Source organism: Pteropus alecto, unplaced genomic scaffold, assembly GCF_000325575.1.
Source record: "Pteropus alecto unplaced genomic scaffold, ASM32557v1 scaffold33, whole genome shotgun sequence".
NCBI lineage: Eukaryota > Metazoa > Chordata > Mammalia > Chiroptera > Pteropodidae > Pteropus > Pteropus alecto.
In genome coordinates, this window is record NW_006435762.1 from 4,924,289 (window position 1) to 4,944,948 (window position 20,660).

At 31.4% G+C, this 20,660-nt stretch overlaps 1 protein-coding gene across 6 annotated transcripts in view; it reads left to right on the forward strand.

Annotated features, from left to right (window-relative positions):
• ECT2 (epithelial cell transforming 2) overlaps window positions 1-20,660 on the forward strand; it is a 56,603-nt gene that overhangs the window by 14,267 nt on the left and 21,676 nt on the right. For all 6 annotated transcript variants that reach the window (XM_006910840.3, XM_015588549.2, XM_015588548.2 and 3 more), the window contains 6 exons: window positions 2,313-2,449; window positions 8,435-8,554; window positions 15,021-15,089; window positions 17,391-17,501; window positions 18,157-18,253; window positions 19,790-19,871. In XM_006910840.3, coding sequence (XP_006910902.1) covers window positions 2,313-2,449; window positions 8,435-8,554; window positions 15,021-15,089; window positions 17,391-17,501; window positions 18,157-18,253; window positions 19,790-19,871 — 616 coding nt within the window. The remainder of the gene's footprint in view (window positions 1-2,312; window positions 2,450-8,434; window positions 8,555-15,020; window positions 15,090-17,390; window positions 17,502-18,156; window positions 18,254-19,789; window positions 19,872-20,660) is intronic.

Below are 20,660 nucleotides of genomic sequence, written 5' to 3' on the forward strand. Positions count from 1 at the left end.
GATGTTGGCAAAATATTAAATGGAAGTAATGTTACCTTGGCAAAAATAGGAAGTTCATATTTTGGAGGAAAATAGTGCAGGTTTAGAGAAAATCCAGGTTAAATTGAGGTAGTAATGTATAGTAGGCATTTGGAAAAATTGAACCGGGTGCTTGCGCAGGGGATTATGATTATGATTAGATTATGATTATGGGTTTTTTAACAAATTTATTTTTTATTATTTTTTTAATATTTGAGTGGATTGAAGCCTGGAAGTTTATGTGTGTTCAAGATGCTCAACTGTTGACACAAAGCTCGAATTTGGGCCTGGGTCTGCCCCTTCCTGTCCTCTGCCCATTCCCCCCACTATACTGTTTCTGTCTCTCTGAGCCTGAGCTTCTGCTAGGGTCACCTTGTCTTGAACTCAGGAGGAATTCTCAGGATAGTTGACCAGTGACAAGAAATCTGAGTCAGGGTTTTAAGGGGGTCAGGATTAGCCTATTTGGCTGGGAGAAGCAGCAAAAGAGAGGGGTAGCCCACACTTCTGTCGCATAAGCCCAGTTTGGAGATAGATCAGAGAATTTACTGGTACTTTAATTGTGGACAGTGTGAGCATGGGATGGTAAGAGCTGATCATAAATGACTGAAGCTAGTATATGCAATTTAGGGGACAGGAAAGGAAAATGAACCATGAAAGAAACCAGACGTGTCAACTATAATAATGTATTAGATACTCTATCAGGGGTCCCCAACCCTTGGGCTGCACAGCAGGAGGTGAGCAGCAGGCAGACTTGTGTACAGAAGCTTTATCTTATTTTCAGCCTCTCTCTAGCACTTGTATCACCGCCTCGGCTCCACCTGAGATCATCAGGCATTAGATTCTCATAGGAGCACCGATCTCTGGTGCCTAAAAGGTTGGGGACTGCTGCTCTATATAATAGAATCCCCAGTTTGTAGATTACTGCCTAGACAGAGTAAGTAAATTAGATCAGTGTACATCAATTTCCCCTCCCCCACCCCTTAAAGTATCCTTTAATGGAAGAGGCTCCTTAGTCTGGTGAAAGTAGCCTGAAATAACACAGGAAGTATGAAGTTCTTGGAAGTCTGTTATTTTTAAAAAGCATTCAAAACTCTATAGTATACTTGATTGTTTTACTAATGCTTAAAATTAGTTTTCATTGAGTAAAACTGATATACTGGGACTATATAGTGTCTTTCTTCATGTCATTTTATTAAATGTAATACATTCCTTTTCCTGTTGAAAAACTTATTAGGAAGTTCTGTATATAATGTTGAAATATTCTAACCATATTGATAGTAAGAAAATAAGCTTTTATAAAATTTCATTTTTAAAAATTTTCCTTGAAATACATAGAAAATATACTAACACATCTTCCTGACACTTTGGGCTGGACTGGATGTTTTATATTATGTTAAGATACTTTGAAGTAGCAAAGAATTTGTAGTTGATGTTGGACTTTTTTGAGGGAGGCTTTCTCCATGTATATAAAAAGCTTTTTATTATTGTAATCATAACAACGTTTTCCTCCCTTTTTAAGTTAAATGTTTCTGTACATTGCTTTCCATTTTATTATTTAAGCTTTTATTTAGAAATTTCAGTTAGCAAAAAACCTACAAAACTCGTACAAAGATTCTTGTACTCTCTACTCAGACTTCCCAATTGGAAATATTCTGCCATGTTTGCTTTAACATTCATTCATTCATTCATATTCTTTTTCTCTCTTTTCTACACACACATATTTTTTATGTCTGTAGTGTTTGAGAATTAATTGCAGATATGATGTGCCTTTACCTCTGAATACTTAAATTTGTATTTTCCAGAATATAGGGACATTCCTTGTTTAACTAAAATACAAGTATTAATAATTAGGAAATCAACATTAATACTGTGATCTACTCAGACCTTTTGATTTTGCCAGTTGTTCCACTAATGTCCTAATGTCTTTTTTAGCAAAGTTCATTTTTTCTGTTCTAGGATCCAATCCAGTATCACAGGTTATGTTATCTCTTTCTAGTTAGTCTCTTCTAATCTGGAACAGTTCCTCAATCTTTGTTTTCAATAACCTTGACATTTTTGAAGAGTACAGGTCATTTATTTCATAAAATGTCAATTTGGAGTCATTGATATTTTTGATGATTATTGTTTTTTTCTGGCCTCAGCTTATGATGAAATTTTATTTTAATGAAAATCTATCTTTATGGTGGTATATTTAGAAGAGTAGGTATACTTCCTTTTTTTCCGTTTTATTTGTACAATGTTGGGTACTTATTTCTGGCCTCCATTTTAAATCATTCCTACTTTTTACCTTTTAGAAACACCAAAGTCTTGTACTAAGTCTTCTAAAAATTCCACTCCGCTTCCTTCAAAGCAGTCAGCCAGGTGGCAAGTTGCAAAAGAGCTCTATCAGACTGAAAGTAATTATGTAAATATATTGGCCACAATTATTCAGGTAAGAGTTTGGTTACAAAATAATTTGTTTCAGTGTTTCTAAGTAAAAAAAAAAAATCTAAAAGATGTTATTTCTTATAAGAAAGTTACATAAGCATAGAATTTGAGCATAGATATTAAAAATGAAAATGTGACAAAACTGCTATTAGGGAAATGCCATAACTGTTAATGGTAGCTTTTATTCATGCAGAAATAGCATCATTTTTTAGAATGACTTTAAAGAGAGAAGAATTCTAAATAGATGATCATAGAGGGGACCGAGTTTAATTCAGAACCTTGCAGATTCCTTGTCAAGATACTGCAGTTGTATTTATATTTGGAAGTGGTAGATAACTTTTTCTGAAAGTGCGTGTTCTAGAGTCATTGCTTTATCTAGTACTGTATATATGTGAAAAAACACTAGCAATGAAGTATAACAATATGGATATCAGTAATTTAAAAAAAATCCTTTCGTGTGTCAAATTTCCTTATGTATGTAGTGGTTAGTCATAAATAAATATTAACTCATTGCTTAGCAATATTAAAATGTACTGTGAAGTTACCTGTGAAGAAAAACAATTCTAATGAATCCTTGTAGGATGAGATTGAAGAAGATACTAAGGAATGAACCAAAATTCAAGGTTCTAAAAGACATAATAATAGGACATAACTTTGAAATTTGTAGAAGGAAGGAATAAATTTGTTTTAGGTAATGAAGGAGAGAGGATAGTTTGTCAGGAAAATAATACCACCAAACCTGTCTTCGAATAGAAAAATGATAGCGAGTTTCTGATTTGGGTTTAATTTTTAACTGGCCTGTATTTGAATTCTTAATATAATTCATTAGGATCCAATATAATAGCTTTTAGTTGCTTGTATCATCAATAAAATACATGGATAAGAAATGGAAAGACTTCTTTCTTGGTAGTCATGGGGAGGTTATTCTTCATAGTTAATTCGTTTAGCAGTAGTCAAGGTTTTATGAGGCCCTCAGCTATATTAAACTTATTTAAGTCAGCTTTTCTCTTCTTCCTCAAGAGAAATCATCCTGGATGAGTGTCTTGTTGAAGTTTTTATAATAAGCCAAAAATGTAGCTGAGGAGCAGAATATCCCTTTGGCATATATTGTTCATCTACTTCGGAAGCATTTATTTCAGGTCATGGTAAATGCACTGGAGTTTCAGAATTCTAATTTGCATACCAATTAAATTCACCAGAACTCTTTTTAGAAAAGCCCTTGAAATTATTAAACTGTAGACAAAATTTCATACCACTACACTTAGTATAAACTCACCTAAGGTCTAATTTCATAACAGTGTTCTCTTGAAGCTTTATATTATGACTTTTTTTTTTTATATAAATTAGATTTGGAATAACTTAATTTTAATTTAGTCCCCAGATTAAATGAATGTTCAGAATATATTATAATATAGAATAATATAAAATATTCCAGAATATTATAAAAACATACTAACATTATAAATTAATATTGTGCGAGGAATTAAAAGAATTTTTGTTTAAAAGGAGCTTAGACTGGAAGAGGAGATAAAGTATACATATCAAATTGTAATACCAAGTGGAAGGTTATAAACATCATGAAGGAGGTTTAATTAAGGTATTTGGAGAGTTGTGGTGAGAGTTTTACTCCTCTTCCAGCTTAGAGAAGGTGTTGAGCTGGAATTTTTGATAGATTGAACATTGGAAAAAGCATCATAAAGAAGAAAAAATTGAAGTGAATTTTAAAATATGAGTCTGGTACATGCAAAGAATATGCATAGGAAGCATATTTGAGATTGCATGAATAATACAGATGATTGAAAATGTATTATTCAGGGTATTGTGAGTAGTCTGGGGGATTAGAATTTAGGGTGGTTTAAGAGAATAAGGGAAAGGGATGAGATATGGATACAGTGAGAGTTGAAATAAGGCTGCCTATGCCAGACCAGAGAAGGCCATTTTATCCTGTACTGAGTCATCTATGAGCTATGGAAAAAATTTGATAGGAAAGAGAGGATATGTGACTTGAATTTTAGAAAGATAACTTGGTTCACTTTTAAGGAGGTTTTAAAGGGGGGAATTTGTCATGTCAAGAAGACCTGTTTAGAGGTTATTTCAGTAGTCTTAGAGATTTTGAGGACCTGAACGTCTTAGAGTAATATCAGTGAAAATGAAAAGAGGATAGATTTGAAAAATATTGGAAAGGTAGAATCAATAGATTTTGGCTGTCTAATTTTATATGGGGGATTAAGGCAAACACAGTACAACTGTTTTAAGATGGTTTAACATGTCTAAAGACTACTGAGAGGCTTTTAAATGAACTTGATGTATTTTGATTGTCCTAATTTTTTTGTTTAGGATTTTTATTAAATGTTGTTTAGATAAAAGAATGTTTAAAACTGATTACAGATATTTTTGAAACCTCTATTGTTTTTTCCCAGGCCCATTCCTTTCCATCCCTTAAAGATAATCATTATCTGGAATTTTGTGTTTATCATTTCCCTCAGAGCTCTCTCAGATGTGTAGGAAGACAAACTATAAATGTGACTGTATTTATATGTTTTTATTGACTTCCCTTTTTTTCACTTGAGAGTAATATTCTTGAGATGCACATCTATGTCATTGCATGTAGTGTATTTCATTTTCCTGTGTGAATAAATCAATTTATTCTAATAGACATTGGAGTTATTTTAAGTTTGTGTTTTATTTTTGTTTGTTTTTTACTGTTAGTAGGGCTGCTGAGAGTATTCATGTCTCATTGAGAACATAATTTGGGTAAAAACCTGGAATTTCTGAGTCATAGTTTATACACATTTTTAACTTTGATCGTAGGTTGGAAACTAGGTTTTTCTTGTCTTTTGTGCTCCTGAGGCTTTTATTGGTGAAGCTCAACATTTATAGTTTAGGCAAATGTCCTTAGTAAAATGTCCTTAGCAAAAGTAAAAGTACTCAACTCCCTACTTTCACTTAGAGTTTGGCCTCTGAAGTTATCTCTGTCGGCTTAATAATGTATTTTGAAAGAAGTATTTCTTATTTAGTGTTTTCAGCAGACAGGGTTCACCATACTTGGAGAAATGGAAGGCCTGAATACCAAAAATCTATTGATTCTACCTTTCCAATATTTTTTAAATCTATCCTCTTTTCATTTTCACTGATATTACTTGTCCTTATTTGATACACACACACACACACACACACACACACACAGAGAATATATATATGTATGTGTATCTATATTGAGAGAGGAAAGAGAATAAACTGTAGAATTGTAGTTCTTAAAGATAGTAATAATTTGTAATCTCCATGTAGTTTCTTACTATTTATAATTTACTTTCTTTTTATACTTTTTTATAAAAACTTTTATTTATCCCCTCCTGGCCTTTGTGCAATTATTGTCATTTATTTTACTTCTGCATATGTTAAGAACCCAACAATACATTACTATTTTTATTTTGAATAGTAAACTGACTTTTAAAAATTTTACTTTCTAAATTATCATACAGTAAAATTGACTTTTTCTTTGATGTACAATACTTTGAATTTTAACACATGTGAAAATTTGTATAGCCACCATTACAATCAGGATACAGAACATTCCATCCCATTAAAAAACTCCCAGTACTATTTCTTTATAAGTCATACCCTTTCCTTCAACTCCTGGTAACCACTGATCTTTTCTCTATCATTATAATTTTGTCTTTTTTGAAAATGTATAAATGGAGTTATATAGTATATAACCTATTGAGGTTGGATTCTTTTAGACTTGTATGTATCAATAATTCGATCTTTTTTACTGCTGAGTAGTTTATCATTGTGTGGATGTACCACAATTTGTTTATCTGTTGACTCATTAAGGGACATTTGGATTGTTTCCAGTTTGGGGCAATTATGAATAGAGCTGTTATAAACATTTATATACAAGGTACATGTGAACATAAGTTTTTATTTCTCTTGGGTAAATACCCAGGAGTGGGATTGTTGGATCATATGGTAAGTAATGTTTAACTTTATAAAAAACTGTCAGACTTTTTTCAGAAAGGCTATATAGGTTTGCATTTCTACCAGCAATGTGTATGAGTTCGTTAGTTGCTCACATTCTCACCATGCTTGATATCAGTACTTTTTATTTTAGCCATTCAAAGAGGTCTGTTGTAGTATCTCATTGTGGCTTTCATTTTCATTTCCATAATGACTAATGATGTAGAACATCTATTCTTGTCCTTATTTGACATCAATGTATCCTTTTTTTGTTGAAATAACTTCAAGTTTTTGCCTATTTTTAATTGGGTTTTTCCTTCCAAGTTTTGAGAATTCTTTGTATATTTTGGATACTGTTTCTTTGTCAGATATGTGATTTGCAAATATTTTTTCCTAGTCTATAGCATGTCTTATCATTCTAAGTCTTTCGCTGAAAAAAAATTTTTAATTTTGATGAAGTCTAATTTATCAATTTTTTTTATAGATCATACTTTTGATTTCATATTTAAGGACTATTTTCCTAAGATTTTCTTCTATGTTTTTTCCTAAACATTTCATAGTTTTAGTTTTATTGTTTAGGTCTATGATCCATTTTGAATTAATTTTTTTTATAAAGTATTATATTTAGGCTGAGGTTTATTTTTTTTGCCTGTGGCAGATGGTGCTCATGTACCATTTGTTGAACAATTGTCCTTCCTCCATTGAATTACTTTTGCACCTTTGCTTTTGCACCTTTGTTAAAAATTATTTGGCCATATTTGTTCCTAGATTTGTTCCTGGATTTTATTTTCTTCTATTGATCTTGTATGTTTCTTTCGTCATCAATACCACAAGAGTTTTGAGTACTGCATGCAGCTTTATAATAAGATGTCTATTTACCTTTCCATATACATTTTTAGAATCAGGTTTTCTTTATCTACAAAACGTCCTGGAATTTTGATAGGTCTTGGGTTAAATCCATAGTTTAATTTGGGGGATCTCCCTCATGATACTTATAACCTTCCACTTGGTATTACAATTCGATGTGTACACTTTATCTCCTCTTCCTTTAAAACAAAAATCCTCTTTAACCTGGTACAATATTAATTTATAATTGACATTCTTACTGTGTTGAGTGTTTCAATATAACCCTATGTCTTCATTTATTTAGGTCTTTGATTTTCTTGATCAGCAGCCTTAATTTTCAGCATCATGTACATGTTTTATTATAGTAAGTCCCCACTTAACATTGTTGATAGATTCTGCTACCTTAAGCAAAGCAACATATAACAAAACCAATTTTACTATTGACTGATATAAATAAGAGTTAAGTTCCTGTGGCATCTCATCAACATTATAATGAAACAACATTGAATGAAAGGATGTTATTCAAGAACTGGTTGTATATTTACACTTAAGTATTTTAATTTTTTATTGTACATGATACTTATAAAATTTTGGTTTCCGTTTGTACATTACTGGTACATAGAAATATGATTACTGTGTACATGTGCATATGTGTTTGTGCGCTAACCTTGTATCCTGTGACCTTGCTATAATCATACATTATTTCTAGGAGCTTATTTTCTTTTATTTTTTTAGATTGATACAAGCAACAACATGGATACAAATAGGTCAAATAGCGTCAAATCTAGTCTCCCCTAAACCAAGATTCTTTGCTACTACTTAATATCTCTATACTAAGTATATGTCTGGAAATAACTGATTGCCTATTGCTTTTTTCCTTGGTAACTTGAATAAAAGTAGAAATTACTCTTGTATCGTACTAACAATTTTAATGATTTGTAGAACTGTGTGTGATGAACTTTTATTAGATCTGACATAACATTTTATTATGAGTATGTACATGTATACATAGATATATAAAACAAATAGGATAAAGTAGAAAATATGAGAAAGGTTTCAAATTTAGAGAGAAATATTAAATTTTTTTTTTCTTTTTCATCAACATCTTATCTTCCCTTAATTGCTGTCTGTATTACCTTCTTTTCTCTTCCCACAATCTACCTAATTTTTTTTTTAAACCTTTTAGTTATTTCAAATACCATTAGAAGAGGAAGGACAACGTGGCGGGCCTATCCTTGCACCAGAAGAGATTAAGACTATTTTTGGTAGTATCCCAGATATCTTTGATGTACACACTAAGATAAAGGTAAATTTATATCTGTTTGGTTTATCGTAATTCTTTTTTCAATTGTGTATATTTATTATGATTTTTCAAGGTATTTCTGATTAGTTAAATAAGTTGTATCTAAAACTTATTCATTCCTTCGAATGATTTGTTCTTTGCTCAAGTGAATTATTAATGTTTGTTGTTTGCCTGTTTTTTTTTATTTTGATTAATCCTGAAAATAAGGAATTAAAGCCTTACAAATATTTTCTATAGAGACATGTGGCTGCTAGTACAGTTTTTCTACTGTTCCTCTTTCATTGTATGTTTTGGTTTGCTTTGGTTTGTTTGAAAACCTGTGAAGCTGGAAGGGACGTAGAGATCATTTTACTCAATTCTCTATAATCAGATAAATGCTAAAATCATATAAGACAATACTATTCTCTTTTTAATGATTTTTAAAATGGATCCATGATTTGTAGGTATCAATCTTTCATAGTAAAAAAAATTTGGGGCAGGTTCAGCTGAACTCTTAAAAGTAGTTTAGTTTTATTTCCTCTTATTTTTTCTATGTGCTGCTGGAGCAAAATTAATCAGTTTTGTCCTCAAAACAACCCATATTAATGTTTATTACATATTCCAGTAAAATGATTAGTTTGAATTATAAAACATTTCAAATACATTAAATTACTTTGATTTTACTGCACATTACAAAAATATAAACAGTCTGCAAATTTATAAAAACGCAATTCATCAAGTGATTTTATTTTATATTTTATCAAAATCCGTTACTATATTTCAGTTATTTTGAGATCTAAAGGGAACTCTGAAGGAATCTACTTTCTTTAAAAGCTTAACAAACTATAGAGTCTCAGGGTAGTTTATTTCCAATTAGGGTTCTGAATATTTTAAGAGGAAAGTATTTTTGGAATTTCTTTTTTGTTTCATAAGAAATACTGAGAGGCATAAAGGTAGAATGGGAAGGCAAGTAGGTGTTCTACAACTAATTTGTGTATCAATTTGAATTTGTGTTAATATTTAACCATTCTAGGAGTGCAAAATTCCCTTCTAATATAAAATGTCATGCTTTTTATGTGTACAAAATCATAAAATTAGAAAATCATGTTCGCTGATTCATTGGAGCTTTGACGACGATTGTCACTGTCCTTAAGCTTCTTCTGAAAAGTTGGATTACCCGTATTTCAACTACTATGTGTTTTTTAGCTAATTTCAGGTTTGTCATATGTTTAAAAATTACAGAGCCTGTGTTTTTTTCTACCATGGAACCAATAGATACTGTCAAACATTTATAAAATCAGGAAAAAAGGAAAAAGGAGTTGAAAATACCCATAACCCCATCACCCAAATACCCCTAAAATTTTGTTGTATGTTCTTTGTTTTTTATACATAATAGGTTTTTCTTCTCTTTTTTTTTTTTTAAATGTAGCCAGCCATCTTTCAAGTCTAGCTACTTAGACAACACTCTTAGTATATTATGAATAAACCCTGTAAATATGTCTTACAATTATATGGTTTTTCACATCATTTTATTAATATGATATTCCCGAAAAGCACTTGTGTCTGTACAACTAATTGACACTTGAACAGTGTGGGGGTTAGAGGTACCAACCCCAGTGCAGTTGAAAATTTGCATGTAATTTTTGACTCCCCAAGAACTATAGTCATCCCTTAGTATCCGAAGGGGATTGGTTCCAGGACCTCCCTGCTCTATGGATACCAAAATGTGGGAGTACTAAAGTCCCTTTGTAAAATGGCTGAGAACAATGTATTCAGTTGGCCTTCTGCATCCACCAATTCTCAGCCATGATGCTTGAAAAATTCTGCTTTTGAGAGTGGTTGGTTGAATCCGCTGATGCAAACCTGGAGATATGGAGGGCTGACTGTATATTTATTGAAAAAAAATCTGCATATAAGTGGACTTGTTTAGGGGATTTTGATTAGATACGGAGTTCAAACCTGTGTTCAAAGGTCAACTATATTTTGTAGTATTGCATAGTGGTTATGGATATGGACTTTTGAATTAAGCAGATTTGGGTTTGAAGTGCTTCAGTTTTGTTAGCTGTAAAATGGGGATAGTAGTATCTGATGCATGAGTGGTTGTAAAATTTATTTTACTTTTTATCTTTTATCTATTTATAAGTTACTAAGCATAGTACCTGACACTGACTATTTAATAAATAACAATAGCAATTATATTAATAATAGACTAAATTCAGAAGATGAATAATGTTCAGAAGTTTTGTGAAGGATTAAAACCATTTTTTTTTTACCCACTGTATTTACAACCACTGCGTCTGGCACTTAGATTTTTGTCAGTAATTGTTTGCTGAATGACTGATGGTCATGCTACTTTTAAATGTCCAAATCAGGACTGGGACTCAGTGTATTTTCTCATCTAGATGTTTTGTGGACACCTTTCACCACCTCATTCTTAATTTGCCTCCAAGTTCTAGTGTGCTGATGATATTTAGATTGATGAGAATATTTGAGATTGTTATCAACATCTCTTGTTTCCTAAGTGTGATTAGGATTAACATTGGTCCTTGATGTATAAATGCCTACTTTTGTATGAAATGATAGTAAAACCAAAGAGAAAAGGAGGGATCGGAGGGAGTACTTTTTCTTTTTGTGTTTATTCTTAGTAAATTTACTCTGAATGTCAAGGTACCTTGTACTTGTTTCAGGAACAGGTGTATATTGGGGGAATTTGCTAATTTGGTGTATTGTGCAATTAGCTAGGTCAAAGAGAAACCCATCTTATATTAAAGTAGACGGTAACAGTACAGAGGGAATCTTAATGAAGAAGAAAAGAAGAAAGTAGCTTCCTAATCCCATCTGTTTATCACTCCCATCTGTTTATCACTTCCTCTACTTTCCAACAGGCTTTAGGAGCTATGCTCTCTGTCTTAGAACTATAGAGTGTTCTTTTTGGATGACTAGGAGGTAAAGTTGGGAGAATCTTATGGAAAATTCCTAATATGTTATGGTCAGGGAGAAGGGGCTGTGTCCCAGTGTCTGTCTTAAATTGGGTCAAGCATTTTCCCACAGAAACAGTGTAAGAAATGTGGCACTGTGAATAATGCTTTTGGAGGCTCACCTGCCTGTCTAACTCTCTATTTCTAATGGAGAAGCTCTGTGGTATATAGCTCAAGTGGAATGACATAGAATCTGGTGTCAGACAAACCTAAGTTTGAATACTGGTTCACAACTGTGATTTGAGGCAAATTATTTTATCTCTCTAAGCATTAATTCCTTTGTTACTTAGTTTCTGAGCTAACAGTTAAGGCAGAAATCTTTATTTTATTCAATCAACCAGCATTGAGAATTAAAGGTTAACGAAACAGAGTAGACTATTTTTCAGAGTGCCTAGAGATTATTTTACTTTCTGGTAGCAATGTTCTTATATACGTATATAAAGCCATCCAGTAGTCTTTTTACACTTAAAAAAATATATCACTAGATTACATTGGCAGAGTTATAAGTTTTTTCTCTTTTGCATCACGGTTTTCCAGATATCCTCTTTACATTATATTAAATACATAGGAAAGTATAGCTAATTAATAATAGTTTATTGAGCACTATCTGTTAGGGATTCTTCTAAGTACTATACAAGTATAAACTAAATCCTTGATGAGATAGAAATCATTACCATCCTAATTTTTTAGAAGAGGAAATTTAGGCACTAATAGGTTAAGCAGCTGTAGAGCCAGTATTTAAAATTAGCTAGTTAGTGCCAGAATTCAGTATATTATATTGCCCCAAGGTTAGTTTTATTCATAGTCTTTTTCTTCTCCCTTTTGCTTCTTTCAAGTATAATTTTAAATAGTTAAATGTTAGTTCTTGACTTGTGGGCTGTTAAAGTATTCTTGATAAGAGTTAACTTTTATGTTGTCAGAAGTAATTTTTTTTCCTTTTGAACTTTTCTGAATCTGCTGGTGTAGGAGAGTGGTTTGTAAATTATTTGGTCTTAGGATCCTTTTCATCCTTAAAAATTACTGAGGCACTGTTATGTGGGTTTAACTGTATTTGCAATTAAAACAAAATTTAAAAATATTTTTTAAGATGCATCATTTTTTAAATGGCTCTGAAGTACATTTTATGTCCTTAAATACATGATTCAGTGATTTTAATAACTTTGCTAATTGATGCAGCCGTCACCATAAATCCATTTTTGAACGTTTTCACCTCTCCCAGTAAGATCCTCTATGTCCATTTATAGTTAATCCCCATTTGGAGCCCTAGCTTTAGGCAACCACTAATCTACTTTATATGAATTTTCACATAAATACAAATATACAGTATAGGATGTCTTATGTCTGGCTTCTTTCACTTAACATATTTAAAAATTTCATCTATAATGTAGCATGTTTGTAGTTTGTTTCTTGGTATGGCCAAATAATAGTCCATTATGTGGTTTTGGCATATTTCTTTATTCAGTCACCAGTTGATGGAAATTTAGGTTGTTTTTCATTTTTGCCTATTATGAATAATACTGCTATGAGCATTGTGTGCAAATTTTGTGTGGGCATGCTTTCATTTCTCTTCAGTAGATACTTAAGAGTAGAATTGCTGGGTCATACTGATAGTTTATATTTAAGAATTTTGAGAAACTGCCAGGCTTTTACAGCATATTACATTCTCGCTAGTAATGTATGAGCTTCAGATTTCTCCACATTCTTGCCAATGCTTTTTTTTTTAATAGCCATTCTAGGATGTAAAGTGGTATTTCATTGTGCTTTTCCCTAATGATTAATGATGTTTAGTATCTTTTCATGTGCTTCTTAGCCATTTGTTTATTTAGTGGAATGTGTGCTTAGATCTGTTGCTCATTTTTCGATTAGGTTCTCTGTTTTATTGTTATGTAAGTGTTCTTTATAAATTCTAAGTACAAGTCTTTTATCAGCCATGTGTTTTGCAGTTATTCTCTCACAATCTATTGTTGCTTGTCTCTTTGTATTTTAGTGGTAAAGTACAGAGTTTTTAATTTTAATGGAAGTACAGTTTATTCATTTTTTATTTTATGTACTGCCCTTTTGGGATTATATCTGAGAAAATTTTTGCCTAACCCAAGTTTTTGAAGTTTCTTCTCCTATATTTCCTTCTAAATGTTGTATTGCTTTAACTTTTACAATTGGATCTATAATACATTTTAAGTTAAGTTTTGGTTGAGGTGAGGGTTTAAGTTTTTACCTTTTTGTATGGGGATATCCAATTAAAAAAACGTACACACATTTATACATTAAATTAATAACTATATGGTAGCATAAATAACATTTTTTATGAAAAATAACTATTTTCCAAAACAGAAATAGTGAGAAGAGTGATGATGTTTTACATTTTTTTCAGTCCAGCTTAATAGAGGACTGTTTCTCATATCTGCTTATTCAGTCTATTGCAGTATCACGCATTATATAGCCTCTAGAAAAACTTGTATACTTGTGAGAGAATTAGAATGAAAAAGTCAAATAATACCTTAGTATTGTAATGAAAATAGTTTTAATTTCATGGATCCTACTAAAAAGATGTGTTAGGGGGTTTGTGGATGACACTTTGAGAACCTCTAGTATAAGGGGTTACTGATTAATTTCTATTTTAAAATCACTTTTGGAATTGCAGTTAGAGCATGTTGTTTCATGACAACTTATTTCATTATCTGATTTGTATCTTTTAACACTTTTAAATGTCATCTAAATTTTTACAAATATTTAAGATTTTTAGTATGACGATTGAGGGTTTTTATGGGATTAGCAAACTTTGGTTGATGAACCAAATCCAGCCAGTTTTGAATTTTGGTAAAGTTTTGCTTGTTTTGGTAAAGAAGGTTTTATTGAAACACAGCCACACTAAATCACTTATATGTTGTCTATGACTGCTTCTGTTCTACAAGGGCAGAGTTGAGTATTGTGACAGAAAACTGTATGGCCTTCAAGCCTTGAAATATTTACCATCTAGCCCTTTAAGTAAAGTTTGTTAACCCCTAGTACAGATTACAGTTTATAATGGCTGATGTTAAATAAGATCCTTCAGCATCTGGATCGAAAGTAGTTTCTATAATAAATAATGCCAGTCAGCTTTATAGTTAATAAGAAAAGATGTTGAACTACCACATTGTACTGGGAAGTTAGGTTTAGTCTTACTGACTTAACACTGTATTTTTAAAATTTTTTTTTTTTAATGCCTACAGCACCTGATATTCCTAAGTGGTCTCCTATCTAACTACTAACCAGGCTCGACCCTGCTGAGCTTCTGAGATCAGACAAGATTGGGCACGTTTAGGGTGGCATGGCCATAGACTCTTAATTTTTAAAAGCTATCTTTCTCATAATTAAAAAGTTAATTCTTTGTTGAGAGAGAATGTGTTATTAGTTTTGCCCATCAAAATAAGGTGCTTCGTAAAGTAACTTCAAATGAATATCTTGAAAATATTAAAAGATGTTTAAGGGATTGTTAAATTCAATCTTAAATGTTTTAATTTGCTCTCTTTCAGGATGATCTTGAAGATCTTATTGTTAATTGGGATGAGAGCAAAAGCATTGGTGACATCTTTCTTAAATATGTAAGTATTTATTTTTTAAGTTCTCAGTAAAGTACCATCTTATCAAAGACTATCAGGGAATGAAAGTTACCTGTTTAAATGTGAGAGCTTTTAAAACTGACATCGTTGTGTTTGTAAAATATGTGATTTAATACTTTCTTGATAGCCCGGGGTCATCATTAGGAATACTAATTGTTGTATTGTGCTATAATAATTTTACTATATATCAGGTATTTGTCCTTCACAAATGGCCATAGATTAATAATTTTTTGAAATTTTCTATAATTTTTATTTTTCTTTTTGGTATTACGTTTTGCTCTCATTGTGTCCGCTCTGCATAAAAGCTTCTAATGAGCTGCTTAAATTCATTTTGAATAAGGTCCTGTGACTAGGACTGATAAATTTCTTTCAATCTCTTTAAATACTATTTTTAAGTTTTAGTACCTTGGGTTCTGGTGCATTTACTTTTATTTTCTGAGGCCTTCTAACTTTCATCCTTACCATATAGTCTCTTAGATGTTTTTTTTCAGGTTGAGAATTCCAGATATGCAGATTATTGTCACATTATTTTGATACCTATTAATTTCCTCAGTTAGCCAAGATATTTTCCTTTTCTTATTTTCATTTTTAGGTTATATAATTGATCTTTTTATGGTGGTTTAGATTTATTAATAAATAATAACATTTTTAGGTTCTGCATAGATCAACTCTACTATATTCTGAACTTAGAGACTTTTTAAAAATTATGTAAGTTTCAAGTATACAACATTATAACTAATCAACTGTATATAACAAAAAGTGATGGCCCCCGCAAAGTCTAGTTAATTATTTGTCACCATGCAATTGACCCCTTTACCCCTTTTGCCCACTCTTAACCCCCTTCCATTCTGGTCACCACCAATCTGTTCTCTGTACCTATTAGTGTGTTTTTGTTTTATTTGTTCATTTGTTTTTGTTTTGTTTTTTAGATTCCACATGTGAACGAAATCATATGGTGTTTGTCTTTTCCTTTGTGACTTATTTCACTTAGCCTTATACCCTCAAGGTTCATTCATGTTTTTGCAAACGATAAGATTTACTTTTTTTTTTTTAATGGCTGAATAGTATTTACATATATATACCACATCTTTATCTGTTCATCCATTGACGGACGCTTGGTTGTTTCCATATCTTGGCTATTGTATGTAATGCTTCATGCAATGAAAGTGGGGACACATATATCTCTTTGAGTTAGTGTTTTCATATTCTTTGAATAAATACCCAGAAGTTGAATTGCTGAATTATTTGGTAGTTCTATTCTTAGTTTTTTGAGGAATTTCCATACTGTTTTCTATAGTGGTTGCACCACTTTGTAATCCCACCAACAGTCTAAGGGTTCCTTTTTTTCCCACATCCTCACCAACAGTTGTTTCTTCTTGTCTTTTTGATAATAGTCATTCTAACAGGTGTGAGGTGGGATCTTATTGTGGCTTTGGTTTGCACCTCCTTAATAATTATTGATGTTGAACATCTTTTCATATGCCTGTTGACCACTTGTATGTCTACTTTGGGAAAATGTCTTAAGATCTTCTGCTCTTTTTTAAATCAGGTTTTTTGTTGTTCAGTTATATGACTTCTTTATATATTTTAGATATTAACCCCTTATCGGATGTATGATTTGCAAATATCTTATGCCATTCAGTAGTTTGCCCTTTTGTTTCGATTATGGTTTCTTTCAGAAGCCTTTTAGTTTGATGTAGTCCCATTTGTTTATTTTTGCTTTTGTTTCCCTTGTCTTTGGAATCGGATCCACAAAAACATCTCTAAGACCAATGTGAAGGAGGTTAACCTATGTTTTCTTCTAGAAATTTTATGGTTGCAGGTCTCACCTTCAACTCTTTAATCCATTTTGTAATTTTTGTGTGTGGTATAAGATAATGGACTAATTTCAGTCTTTTACATGTGGTTGTCTAGTTTTCCCAACACCATTTATTGAAGAGACTCCTTTTTGCATTGTATTTGTTCTTGGCTCCTTTGTTGTAAATTAAATTTATAGAAGTTTTTAATCTTGCCATGTTTATATCAATACAATTAGCTTTATTAATATACTTCTATTTCTTTCAGGTTTTAGGGTATGTATACCAATTGATGCATTTTGTTTAGCAGTCAACTCACTCATTACTGAGGTGTTTATAAAATAAATTTTTATATTTAACTTGAGAATAAACTTATTTTAAACTTTTACATTCACTATGTTAGATTGTGAGTATTGATTATTTGACTTTAAGTTTCATCATCTAGAGGTGACATGCATTACATGTTAATTTTTTTTCTTCCTCCTAGTCAAAAGATTTAATAAAAACCTACCCTCCCTTTGTAAACTTCTTCGAAATGAGCAAGGAAACGATTATTAAATGTGAAAAACAGAAACCAAGATTTCATGCTTTTCTGAAGGTAATGTACATTTTTTCAAATAGAAATCTGAGAGTAATTTTTGAAAGAGTTTATTTAAAAAGTACACTTTTAGTAAAAATGTAAGAACACCTTAATGTTATCTGTTCACTTTAGTTGTATCTGAGAGTGGCAGTGATGTTTAACTTCAGAAGATTAGACATATTCAGTGGCAGGGTACAAGAGGCAGCTAAGTGAATAAAAATTGTGTGTGCGTGTGTGGTTTTAAAGTTTTACATGTTTTAGTTCTCAAACATCTAGAAATTTTCCAGAGGGATTTCGTTTTGCCTTTAATGATTATTTTCCCTCTTACCAGTGCCTTTCTATGTTTATTCAATGGTATCAGCATAATTAATATTTTTAAATTGTTTTTTTCTTCTGAGTAGTATAGACTTAAGAGCAGCTTAAGGTGGATTATATAGTAGTGCGTAAAGGAACTCACTTTCTGTGTTAGATTTTAACCCTGGGCTTGCCAGGAGGTCATTTCAGTCATTGGAAGATTATTTAACCAGAGTAATCTCAGAGAACAACCGCCACCCCATTTCTCCTCTTAGTTCTTATGAGGGCACTAATGGTGTGGTATAACCTAATAAATTCAGAGTGTCTAATGTTTGCAGAAACCCTTATTTTAAGTTGTTCAATAAATTAATCCTTTCAGATAAACCAAGCTAAACCAGAATGTGGACGGCAAAGCCTTGTTGAACTTCTCATCCGACCAGTACAGAGGTTACCCAGTGTTGTGTTACTTTTGAATGGTACTTGTCTGATCTGTTTTCAAACTACTTTGGATGTTTGCACGAAACTGTTTTGTTATAAAAAATGTCTTTTCATTTTCATATTTTTCTTTGCTTTCAGCGTTAAAGTTTATATCTTTCATATAGAAAATACCTTTATGGATAATCTTAATCACTAGTGCCACAAAAATTTGGTCTGGCCTAAAATGCTTTATTTGTTCAGATATCAATTATATTGACTAATATTATACTTTTTATGTCTCCACTAGAAGTCTCTTTACATTTCATGATGTGTCACTCATTCAAAATCAGTTTTACATCCACGTAAACATAATATTCACCCACAAAATCACAAGAGAATTCATGTCTTAAGTTATTTGGTTCTTTTCTGACTCTTAGTAAAGTTCTATATTCTTACATTGTGCAGAACACTCTTGAAACATGCATTCATTTACTCTAGAACTTAAACTACAGATATCAACAGAAGGAAGTTTTACAGCAGAGAGTTAATTTTTATGAATAAATTTTGCCTGCAGTAAACAACAAGCAGATGAATATGCCTTTACATTTAGCTGACTAAAGTAGTGAATATTTTAAGTATGAAAACTAAATTACGAACAAGAATGTCTATAATAAAGCATTTTTATCCCCAAACATTAACTACAGTAATATATATAGCTGACAAGGAGGCTAATTTTGTGACTATTTAATCTATATTTTTTCTTTAAAATATTTTGGTTAACATATGAGTTATAGTAGTAACTTGAAAGTTGATAATTTTTGTTCTTTTTAAATTTTTCTAATGTAGTTTAAAATTTTTAACTTACAAAATGATTTCCCTAGTCTTTAAAAGCTATCCTATTTTATAGATTATAAGGAGAATATATGAGCAAGCAAACTTTTAACTTTACAAAGCAGCATTTTTTTGTTGTTGTTGCTTATCTTCATTATTGTTTCATCAAGTACTTGTAGAAATCCATCAAATGTTTCTAAAATGAACTTGATTTCTAAGCCTTTCATCTATCATTCCACTTAAAAGGTTAGGTGGGCATAGTACTAGGAAACCATTAGGTGGAAGAGGGAACATTGTGAACAACCTGGACAAGAAAAGTCAAAGTGTAAGCATCCCATTTACCTATAACTATGCAAAACTTGATCTTAAGGACACCGAATGCTCTCTGTGATGGAGTCATAGGCCCCAGTAGGAAGTATAACATGTATAATAATGAGGACTACATGTTTTCATTCAGCACTATGGAGAGAATTTAAGGAATCTAGAAGTCCCCAAGCTTTACCAGAAGGGAATTAGGATAGCAGTGTAAGAAAATCTGTAGTACATATTCTGAAAGTTTAGACAATAAAAAATACATGGAAACCTGAACAAATATATAAGAAGAGAACTCTTAAGAGAATATTGCATAAATATTTTTTAAAGTAAAGATTAGATAATTGTCTTTAAAAATTATCAGCCTATATCTATTAAGATGGGCAGCATTTTTAAGTCTTAAATGGAAAACCACTGAATTTTTGTTAATCATGGGAAAAACGTCATTACAGATCTTAAGAAGCATACAGCTGAAGAAAATCCTGATAAAAGCACTCTAGAAAAAGCTATTGGATCCCTAAAGGAAGTAATGACGTAAGTGCATTATTTCAATTTTTTATTGTTTCTTAGATTTAGAATGGAATTGATAGAACAACTAGAGTCATACATGGAGAGAAAAATATCAACAAATGTTTATAAAATATCTATTTTTCTAATAGTGTAGTTACACATTACAATGATGAAAGAATTATTTTAAGAATACATTGATTAATCAAAAACATTTATTTCTAGAGGTATTAAACTATTTCTTAGTAACAGTGATTTACAAATTTGAAATGTTTTAAATTTACTAACAGACATTTTCTTTGTATACCTCTAGTTGTAGCTTATTTTTGCCTTCATATTTACATAAACTACCCAAATGTAACTTGAGGAATTTGACCATCCTGAAATAAAAAGATTTATAATACCCTTTTCACTTTTACTTTTGACTTTTTCTTTCTTATTTTGAATTTTAAGGAATTAAATTGTTGGAGTAGATTGGAGATGTATTGGAAGTATAAACTCAAATTGACTTGGGGAGCTTGATTTTAAACTTGGAGACATAGTTCTGATTAAAAATGATCCTTTCTAATTGTTATGATTAGAAAACTTTGTTGGTATTAATTGTTTTGCGTCATGGAGGGTGAGAACACTTGAACTTTTTAGACTTCAAATATGAGCCTAGTTAATAGATTTAATTAAATGATTCCTGAGATTCCGTCAGGTGCTCCAACATGAGTTTCTTAAAATACTTGCAAAAGAGCTCTTAGCAAGGAACTTAACTAGCTGTAGAGTGGTGATCCAGCAGTAGAATAATGCTCAAGTTAGTGAATACCACTT